The sequence below is a fragment of the Heterodontus francisci genome, chromosome X (genome assembly GCF_036365525.1).
Source record: "Heterodontus francisci isolate sHetFra1 chromosome X, sHetFra1.hap1, whole genome shotgun sequence".
In the NCBI taxonomy this organism is placed as follows: Eukaryota; Metazoa; Chordata; class Chondrichthyes; order Heterodontiformes; family Heterodontidae; genus Heterodontus; species Heterodontus francisci.
Genome location: NC_090421.1, coordinates 6,233,405 through 6,244,373, shown reverse-complemented (window position 1 = coordinate 6,244,373; position 10,969 = coordinate 6,233,405). Strand labels below are relative to the sequence as shown.

The following is a 10,969-nucleotide window of genomic DNA, read 5'->3' as shown; positions in this document are numbered from 1 at the left end:
GAGGGAACGCTTGAAATACAATACAAAGATAGAGGGAGATAGAGAGTGACAGATAGAAAGCGTCAGTGATCTGGCAAATGAAGACTGACTGATCCAGGTTCAATCTGTCTGTGGGGATTTTTCCCCCCTCTGTGACTGTTTTTAAGTCCCGACTGACTCAATCTAGCGGCTATAAGGAGCAAGGAAATGCAACATGACACTGACCACGAGATTGTAATGATCCTGATCCCCTCGCTGCCAGACCTGGTTTGAGAGATCAGTCTCCCGGGTTGTTCCCAATCGTTCTTTGCACCGATCTGTTTGCGCCGTGTTAATTTCCTGCCATGGCAGTTTCCCTGAACTCCAGGCGTGTCTCTATGCTTCTCACCATCACACTCACCATCTCCAGGTAAGAAACCATTCTGAGTGGAGTCTGGCACAGCGTGGCCGTATTATCCCGCCTGCTGTGTCTTGCTGAGTTAAAATTGTGTTGTATTGTTGTTTGTGAAACGACCTGCTGCATTGTTTTAGTGTATTTAATATTTCTGCGATTAACCACGCTGCTTCTTCCATTGTTTCTCCTTTTCAGTGTTGCTGGGAATGAGATCCTGGGACTGAAGATCCCTACAGACCCTATCCTGACTGCCAACACGGTCTGTCTGACCCTGCCGGGTCTGAGCAGGCGGCAGCTGGGTCTGTGCGTGAGAAGCCCTGATGTCACGGCCGCTGCGGTTCAGGGGATCCAGATCGCCATTCACGAATGTCAGCACCAACTCTGGGACCAGAGGTGGAACTGCTCAACCCTGGAGAACGGCGGAAAGATCCTGCAAGATACCGTCATCCTGAGCAGAGGTATCGGGCTAAGAACCTCGCTGGCACTCGGGGTCAGGCCACGGTGGGGGCTCTCAGCATTAAAAAACACGGGAGGGTTAAACATAGCGGCGATGTAACGATATGAGAGCGATTAAACAAGCTCATTTCTGATCCATTTCAAAGTTGTGTGCCAGTCCCAGCTGCCGAGCGGAGGTGAGAGAGCCTGAGTTTAGCTCAGCGCTTTGGTTGACCTACTTTAGCGAATTTTGAAGCAATTGAATGTATAATTTAAAAATAACACTCAAAAAACACTCATTTCTATCCCTGTTTGATGTCAGCCCGCACTGAGATCAAAGCGAAATTCTCACTAACCCTTCACAATGTGAATGCGGCAGTGTCCCCCAAATTATGCACCCCCACCCCATCTTTTACACTGGGCGTGTGGAGTCGCCATTAATTCACACGCAGCAGCCGGTGTCTTTTTCCAGAATCGCCTTCTCACCGCTTAATTACGACAAGGTCCCGTGTTTGTTTTACTTGGCTGACTGAAGGAGCCTTTCTGCATCAAAATGCAAAACAAAAACATAACGTGCGTTGGTTTCTTACTTTTTGAAAAGACACTGCGTTAAAGCGCGCATTTGAATTTGGAATTCTGTCCCCAGTCTTCTGCAGCTCTGGTCCTCCGCATCAATAAGGCGCCGATTGATGTCAGAACCATGTGCAGAAACTGTGCATCGTAGAAATACTGTGGGATTTAAAGGAATATGAGTCTGTCATTTTCTGCTCTGGGTGTGTGTAGATTTCCCCGACCTAACAGTTTGATAGCTGGCATGTGTACATTATCAATGAATGAACTATGCTGGATAGTTGGGGCTGGGTATAAACAGAATAAGCATGTTGTCATGGGGATATAGTGCTTTGATAGACGTGTTGCATGTTTTGCTTTAAATGTGCTGTGTTGAATGATGGGGGTTAAGAAATGAACGTGCTGCATCCAACTCTCGCGATAGACAATGTGTGACGCTGGACAGACAGGTTACTTACACAGATGATGATGGTGAATGTTTTAGCATGTTAGTATTCGGAGTGGGACGTCAAACCAACGTTTAACCAGACGTCAGGCGGCTGTAAAAGACCCCATGGGGTTATTTGGAAGAAGAGCAAGGGATTTCTCCCACCCGTCTTCTGGCCAATCCTTCACACACACACAAACAGATGATCTGGCCATTATCACGTTGCTGTTTGTGGGATCTTGCTGTGTGCAAATTGGCTGCCGCGTTTCCTACACCACAACAGTGACTACGCTTCAAAAAGTACTTCGTTGGCTGTAAAGCGCTTTGAGACGTCCCGAGGTCCTGAAAGGCGCTATATCAATGCAAGTCTTTTATGCATGAGGTGCATCTTATGTAACAAAAACTTCACGCATTGGCCGCATTCTTCTGTGTTAATAAATATAATTATCCCAGAATGTTTGCAACCTCGTGATCTCTTGGTCCCGTAAACACTGAGGAGCTGGTTCTGTAAGAATGCCTCCGGATAAAAACATCGATGTTGGGTGCATTGAAACAAATCATGAGAGCATTTCCAACCGTTTAATGGGGACCGGTATCTTTAAACGAGTTGTGAGGTATACACGGTGCGTTATTCTGCATTTTCAGGCAACAGATACTGTAGAACCTGTAGGCTGTGTGCCTGTAACTTCGCACCCCGACCTCAGATACCAAGCCCTGGGCATCATTCCGCCCCGATTCCATGCTGGACATTGGAGAGGAGAGGGGAGAGCGGAGAGGTCCTTACGTAATGAAAACAATACACAATAACAGATGTTCGGGATGAATTGCAGATGTGCGTGGGGCTCCTGCTTAGTTTGGGGCTTGAATGTGTATTGTGGCTGAATCACTCCTGCACGTATTGACCCCAAACCAACTCGCACCACAGAAACATCTGCAATTCTCTCAGATCCAGTGAATATCCATTATTCACGATACCATCTCCATAATGTTAATCAGGGATCTTATGACTAATCGTGGCCAGTTCAGGCAATGTGTGCTAATTAGAGTTCACCATGTTTCTTTTCACAAAACGTCATTTTGCAAAGAGACATTGGTAGATTTAGCGAGTGAGCAAAGCGGTGGCAGATGGAGTTCAGTGTGGGGACGTTTGGACCTCAGAAGATAGATCAGAGTATTTTCTAAATGGTGAGAAGGTAAGAACTGTGAAGGAGCAGAGACATCTGGGAGTCTAAGGACGCAAATCACTAAAAACCAGTAGAGAGGTACCCAAAAAAACAACCAGAAAGGCAAATGAAATGTTGGCCTTTATCTCAAGGGGCTGGGTTGGGTGGAAGTTGTGCTGCAGGTGTATAAAGCGGTGGTTTAGACTGCATCTGGAGTTGGGCATTCAGTTCGGGGCACTGTACCTCAGTAAGGATATTATTGGCCTTGGCGAGAGTGCAGCACAGGGTCATCAGAATTATACTGGGGATAAAAGAGAGAAATTCGGAGGACAGGTTGCACAGACTAGACTTGTATTCTTTCAAGTATAGGAGATTAAGGGGTGATCAGACTGAGGTGTTTAAGCTCATTAAAGGAATTGATGGGGTAGATAGAGAGAAACTATTTCCTCTGGTGGGAGAGTCCATTACAAGGGGGCAGAACCTTAAACTTAGAGCCAGGGCCGTTCAGGGGTGATGTCAGGAAGCATTTCTTCACATAAAGGGGAGTGGAAATCTGGAGCTCCCCCCACCCCCACCCCCCCCCCCCCCCCCCCAAAACGGCTGTGGATGCAGGGGGTCCATTAAAAATCTCAACACTGAGGCTGCTGTAAGGGTTAGGGAACCAAGGCGGTTAGATGGACACGCAAGATGAGCCATGATGGAATTGAATGGCGCAGTAGGCTGGAGGGGCTGAATGGCCTCCTCCTGTCCCTGTGGTATTTGATCTTTGCTGGGAACCTCGTGTTACTTCGTTTAAAGAGATGGCCTGGATTCTGGAGCAACATTTCAGAAGGTGCCCAATGATTTAATTTTGTGGATGACAATAAGCTCACAGAGACATGTCTCTCACACTTAGCAATGATGTAACTGTCTGTTACATAGCAGTCTGATAATAGTCTGATGCCCCATTATTATAATCTGTGTCATAAGGAGCTTCTCTGTTTCTTTTCTCGAAGACTTGAACTGCCAGCTGCTAACCCACGTGTTATTGTGTCCGCCCAGGGTTCCGGGAAAGTGCATTCATGTTCTCCCTGCTGGCCGCGGGGGTCACCCACTCAGTGGCTACTGCCTGCAGCTTGGGAAAGCTGAAGGGCTGCGGTTGCGACCAGAAGCGGAGAGAAGACGATCAGAACCTCCGCTTCAAGCTCCACCAGCTGCGGGTTCAGGCCCTGACTCAGGGGCTCCCTGTCTCCATCCCCGAGCCCGAGGAGCGTTTCCCCGGGATCCAGGACTCCTGGGAGCGGGGCGACTGCAACCACGACATTGAATTCGGTGAGAAATTTTCCAGGGACTTTCTGGACTCCCGAGAGACATCGAGAGACATCCACGGGAGAATGAGACTCCACAACAACAAGCTGGGAAGGCAGGTAAGCAAACCATTGTGAGGATGTGTGTTGGCCATTCATTGTAAGTTTGATGCTCGTCATTTTTACAAGAACACAAACACGTGTCTATGAAATGGATCCTCAGTACTTTGTAAATTACACTCAGCTCTGTGCAAAATGTACTTTTCTTACTCTGGTAGAAAGGTCTGAGAATTTCGAAGCATCTCAATTCTACAGGAACCAATACCCCACTAGTCCTCAATAGCCCAGCGGGCCTGTCAATAAGCGCTTCCAGATCAGTGTGTGTCTTAACTGCGCTAAATGTCTGTTACCGGCGCTAAATGTCTGTTACCGGCGCTAAATGTATGTTACCGGCGCTAAAGTGTCTATAATGAGGAGATTATTCTTCTTCATGCTGTAAAATCAGAAACAAAGAGCCAGAAAGTTGTAGCATCAGCAATTCAGTTACTCCAGCTGGGCGTTAGGTGTTTGAAAGCCAGGTGCAGGTGAGTCTTGACTTGTTCCAGCTGTGAGTGAGATCCTGATGGAGATGGAATCTTCATTGAGTCAATGCCCCGTAATTATACTTTGGGCTGTAATGCAGGCAGTAAGGGAACCTATTCACAAGAGTAAAGGGGTAAAATAAAAGTGATTGATGTAACCCGAATGAATGAGTTGAGTATATGTTTACAGGAAATGGTTTGGGACTTTGATTTCTGGTCATTTCACGCACTCCAACCGAACCATTTTGTCGCAAATTAAATCTCCACCAACACACATTTGTCAGAAGTATTCTGATCAGTGGTTCTGTATAATGCAGCTGGACAGAACTTTAGATACGTTATCTGTCAAGATTACCTGCACAGATCTAACAAGGCAAAGTGATCAATATTAATCTTTAACAATTTCTACATCCATATTACAGTGAAAGCACATTGAAATAATTATTAATGTGCCATTAAGTGGAAAACATGGGCATGCTGTACCAATACAGAAAAGTTGGAATAGTCACATTTGGCACAGGAGTGTAGTCATGCTCATGTGACCATGTGGTGCCCATTAGTTTGTTTGACATCTTCCACAACCAGTGGGAACTGTAGAATATTGATTGTTTCATTGGCTCAAATTTGCAAATTGTTGGTTACATCTAACGCCATAGGCCCTCTGATTTTTATCAGTGGCGTCCTCCTTATAGTTGGCCTGCTGACATTGGGCCTTTGAACAAGACTTCAGGGTACACCCCTTTACTACACACCTGAGTGGCCAAGCACTATGACCATGCAGTGTCCACTGATTCACTCGAAGCCTTCCGTGACTGGTGGGTACTGCAAATGGGGTCATGTTGGGGACTGGAATCCATACCGCAGCCTTACTTATTTAGAGGTTCCCTTTATCGTTTGTGTGTAGCGTACAATTCTTTACTATTGAAACAATCCATTTTCAATGTGTACAGGGAGTTGACCAGTAAACTCCAAAGAGACCACTCAAGCTCTTTCTGACATCATTTTGCTTTCCCCTTGTGGCATTCATTTCTTAGGCCGTTCCATTCTGTTCAGCTATCATAATGTCACCATATGATGAATCAATAGCCCAGCAAGCTCCCTACACTCACTTAAACTGGTACCACAGATACACGATTTAAATTTGTTGTACTAGTGCCCGGGTGCACACACATGGTGCTTGAACTATCACAATAAAAAACTGTCCCTCAATGTAACAGGAAAATCACACCTAGCTTTCTGAAGAAAAGATTTCCATTCATAAGTTCTTTTGTTAAACCTTTCAGTAAGCACAGAATTGGCCTTTATAGCCACTCCAGGCGCTGCTTCACAAACCACTGACCACCTCCAGGCGCGTATCCATTGTCTCTCGAGATAAGGAGGCCCAAAAGTGAAGTCAGTAAGCACAAAGAAATAGCCCTTCTCTATCTGGTAACAGGCATCTCTTTAACAATTCAAGGGTTTTCAGGTGATTTACAGATCATGCAAAGTGTACTATAAATTGAAAATTGATGGCCCATTTCTGTAATTTTACTGGATAATATTCAATAATATAGAATAATAGAAATCACAGCACACAAAGCCATTTAGCTCACCACACCTGCTAATTGTCCCCATCATTCATTGTATCTATCAATAATATGTCAAAATCAGTACATGGGTTGCACATTCCATTACAAACTGCTATGTAAACATTTCCTATGAGGATTCTCACTTTAAGATGGCCACACTTACCTGTTTTACTGTGACGCTGGTAGGTGACACTATAATGAAGTTTCAGTGTTAGTTCTGACTTGGCTGTCACATTGCCCTCAGTGCCTCAGAGTCTGCTAATCTGTTCCCACAGCTTCTGTAGAATTCTCTCTACTGTGAGTGTGTTTGCTTTTTTTTCTTTTTTAACTTGTTCTTCTTTTAAATTTTAATGTTATGCTGGCTTTGAAAGCATTTTGTATTTTCCTCCTCCTTGCTCCCAGAAAGTTATATTTTTAGTCCTGTTTTCAATTTGATCAATTTCAATGAATATTCTGCCATTAATTTCATCTTCATTTCATTTGTCCATGCACCCCATGAACTTTACCCCACCTGTCTCTGCTCTGGTTCCAGACTGACCTTTCCATCATTAACAGACTCTTTTCTGATGTTTGTGCTCTATCCCACCATTGCTTTTCACCTTCACCACCGCTTCTATCTCTTCCTCTGTCACAGCTCTTGTGCTAGCATTTCTGCTCTAATCTGCAATCCCTGCTCCTTCACAGCTACTCAGGGTGATTTATCTGTAATCCTTTCTTCTTGGCCACTTCCAGCCTATCTTACGTCACAATTTCCCTTCTGCTTGCTCTCTGCCTCATCTTGCCCTGTCTAATTCTTTCCTCATTTGTCTTTTTTCACTGGCTTCATCTCTCCTGCTCCTTTGTCTGCCAACTTCTTTTTCTAGCTTTTTTTGCAGTCTATGTCTCCTTCTAATTAATTTTTTCTCTGCCCAGCCACCTCCACCTCTATTCCTCCCTCTCTTTCCCCATTTTTTTCCCCGAGCTAAGATGACAAAAACATCAGGGACACAGGGGAAATCACACAATACACAAAAACAAATCATTCGACATAAACACATTTATTGCAAAGAACAACAACTTCCATTTATATTGCGTCTTTAATGTAGTAAAACATCCTAAGGCACTTCACAGGCATGTTATCCAACAAAATCTGACACTGAGCCACATAAGGAGACATTAGGACAGTAAGAGGTAAGTTTTAAGGAGTGTCATAAAAGAGGAGAGAGATGGAGAGTGGCAGAAAGGTTTAGGGAGGGAATTCCAGAGCTTAGGGCCTAGGCAGCCAAAGGCACGGCCGCCAATGGTGGAGTAATCAAAATTGGGGATGGGCAAGAGGCCAGAATTGGAGCAGCGCAGAGATCTCAGAGGGTTGTAGGGCTGGAGGAGGTTACAGAGATAGGGAGGGGAGGGAGGGGGGCGAGGCCATGGAGGGATTTGAAAACAAGGATGAAAATTTGAAATAAAAGCAAAATACTGCAGATACATTACCTGACCTGGTGCCAATGTAGGTCAGCGAGCACAGAGCTGATAGGGGAATGGGACTTGGTATGAGCTAGGATAGAGGCAGCAGAGTTTTGGGTGAACTCAAGTTTATAAAGGGTGGAAGATGGGAGGTCGGCCTGGAGCGCGTTGCAATAGTCAAGTCTAGAGGTACCGAAGGCATGAAGGTTTCAGCAGCAGATGAGCTGAAGCAGGGACAGAGTTGGGCAATGTTATGGGTGGAAATAGGCTGTATTGTACATAAAGATCAATCCGAAACACATCCCACTGGAAGAACACAATCATTTAAGGAAAGAAAGCCATCAGGTTGCTATGGCACTCTTAGTGACTAATAAAACGAAACAGACACTCAAAAAAAATCAGTCGCACAGCTGCAGACAAACAGCAATTGTAACAAATGTCAGTCAACGCATATAAGCATCATACAGGTAAACCTGCAAGTCCACACAAATTACTGCAGATAAATACACAGACACAAATGAACTATCATAAGATACAAATTCATGAGCCAAACATGCACCAGCTGGAAATGAAACACACACATTACGACACAAGGCAAAGGTAAACAGAGAAATCAGAATCACAGAATGAGAAAGTGACAAAAATCACAAGGTGAGACCACTCACTGTGAGCAATGTCACAGATCTGGTATATATTAAAGCCCTGACGTTGGTAACATTGTAATGCCCCCAGTCCATTAAAAACAACATGTGTTGTTCTTCGCTGTTCCTTGGGCAGCACTGTAACCTGTTACAACAAATGCAGGGAAAAGACAAAAACAGAGAGGGCTGCAAACCCCAGCCTTTCCCCCATTATAGATGCAGACTAACCTGCTGCGTATTTCCAGCATTTGGTTTTCTTTTTTTGTATCCCGTGGCACTATTTCGAAGAAGGGCAGGGGAGTTCTCCCCGGTGTCCCAGCCAATCTTTATCCCTCATTCAACATCACAAAAGCAGATTATCTGGTCATTATCAAATTGCTGTTTGTGGGAGCTTGCTGTGCGTAATTTGCCTGCTGCATTCCTACATTCCAATGGTGATTACACTTCAGAAGTAATTCATTGGCTGTAAAGCGCTTTGGGATGTCCTGAGGTTGTGAAAGGCGCTATATAAATGCAAGTCTTTTCTTATTTTCCAACTAAAAGACATACCTTCCCCCCCTCCCCCCCCACCCTTCCAAGGCTGGCTCTGAGCAGAATCACTGGAGATTTACAAGTATATCTGAAAGCTCGAAGAGACATTCAGTCCTTGAAGGGATAGCATTTAACCTGATGACTGAGATCTCATCAGATCATTAACATGGTTCATTTTGATTTGACTTCTGTGTTAAGAGGGTGCTGGAGAGGGGTTAGCAGGTTTGTTCATTGCTCCAGTGCTTCCTTTGGTATTTCTGTTTGATTGCTTTTCTTCTAAATTTCAGGCAGTGATTGACAACATGAAGCGCAAGTGTAAATGTCATGGCACTTCCGGCAGTTGCCAGTTTAAAACCTGCTGGCAGGTGACCCCTGATTTTCGACAGGTCGGGACTGTGTTAAAGGAGCGATTCCAGAATGCGGTTCTCATCAAAACTCACAATAAAAATACAGGCCAGTTCAGCCTGAAGCAAAACCGGAGGAGGATTTACAAGGACATGGTGTACTTTGAGAAATCTCCGGATTTCTGCGAAATGGACCTCGGCACGGACTCGCCGGGGACACGGGGAAGGGTCTGCAATAAAACGAGCCAAGGGATGGATAACTGTGACAGTCTGTGTTGTGGGAGAGGCCACAACATCCTCAAACAGACCCGAAACGAGCGATGCCACTGCCGTTTCCATTGGTGTTGCTACGTGTTGTGTGATGAATGTAGGGTCAGCGAGTGGGTCAACGTGTGCAAGTAACCATCGCAGAACAGCCACTGGGACACGTTTCATTCTTATGCAATGTAGACTTTTTCTGTCTTTTTTTTAACTAGATATTTTGATGGACAACAGGCGTATTTCAGCGTAACACAACTTGGGCTGTGTTTGTTGTGACAGGGATTCTCATCCTTGCAGCAACTGGTTGCGAATAGGGAAACTATCAGGAGGAAATGATCTTCAGAGCCCACCTCAAATGCCATGGGTTCAGCTTATTAGCTTAGCTTGGAGGAGGGGTGGGGGAGAGAGAGAGCATTGAGTTTCTAAATGCTTTGGAAGCTGTCTTGTCACACTTTTAACCGGCTAACCTGTTGTTATCACGGAGGAGAGGGTCCAGGCCTCCCAACTGCAAACAGGGCTCCAACATGACTCTGGTTATTGAGATTCCACTTCCCATTCTGCCGACCAGTGCCCCCGCTCCAGTTGGCACTGCCATGCTGTCAGTTCTCTTGTCAGCGGCTTCTTCAGATCAAATGCAGCTGCCTTCAGGTTAGCCCCGGCTCACTGGCAAAACAGACGACTTCAGTTAAGCTCCGTAGGTGTTGTAGCTGCCCGGACCCAGGATTGTCACTCTGAGAGATAATGGATGTAAATGTAATCCCACAGCAAGGCGGAAACCAGCAAAACACCTCCGTTACGATCAATGTCAACAACCACCATTACCAGATAGGAGGCAAGGATTTACTTCCATCGCGTCCCTCATATAAATAGACCAACTCAGCTCTTAGTAGTGGGGACAAGTGAACACCCGGCAAGGGAGCTAAAAGGTTATGGCGGGGTTTGGGAGTGGGTGGGAATAGGGCGGTGGGGGGGTTTGGAGATTATTCAGCTTGGGGAGAGGCCATGGAGGGATCAAGAACCGAGCATGAACTCAATTCCTGGGCCACTGAGAGTTGGGTGAGGACAAAGGGGATGGCTTTAGTGGCACATCACGTGGGTGAGAACTTGGGCAAGAGAATTTCGGATTATCTGAGGCTTGAGGGGTGGAGCTTCGTAAAAGATGTGGAGAACATTTGAGGGGAACATCTCAAGGTTCTGAAAGTGTGGAGAAGCCGATAATGTTTTGGAAGCTGCAGCAGCTGAGCTTGGCAGTGGATGCTGGGTGTAGGAAGTTCAGCTCATGTCTTATGGGCCACAGTGCATCACTGGGCTCAGCCTTGAACAGGCAGCCAGGGCAGTTGATAAGAGTC

At 45.6% G+C, this 10,969-nt stretch overlaps 1 protein-coding gene across 1 annotated transcript; it reads left to right on the top strand.

Moving 5' to 3' along the window:
• The first annotated feature begins 256 nt into the window (after nucleotides 1–256).
• On the top strand, nucleotides 257–10,508 carry wnt10b (wingless-type MMTV integration site family, member 10b). Its single transcript, XM_068024937.1, has 4 exons — nucleotides 257–388; nucleotides 569–831; nucleotides 4,010–4,374; nucleotides 9,303–10,508. Exons 1-4 carry the CDS (start codon nucleotides 324–326, stop codon nucleotides 9,759–9,761), a joined length of 1,152 nt encoding a protein of 383 aa, XP_067881038.1. The 5' UTR covers nucleotides 257–323; the 3' UTR covers nucleotides 9,762–10,508.
• Nucleotides 10,509–10,969: the final 461 nt, after the last annotated feature.

Excerpts from the sequence above, each read along its gene's own strand:
- wnt10b (XM_068024937.1), top strand. The coding sequence starts at position 324 with ATGGCAGTTTCCCTGAACTCCAGGCGTGTCTCTATGCTTCTCACCATC. Across the intron at positions 832-4,009 it reads TACCGTCATCCTGAGCAGAG|GGTTCCGGGAAAGTGCATTC; the intron begins GTATCGGGCTAA and ends GTGTCCGCCCAG. Across the intron at positions 4,375-9,302 it reads ACAACAAGCTGGGAAGGCAG|GCAGTGATTGACAACATGAA; the intron begins GTAAGCAAACCA and ends TCTAAATTTCAG.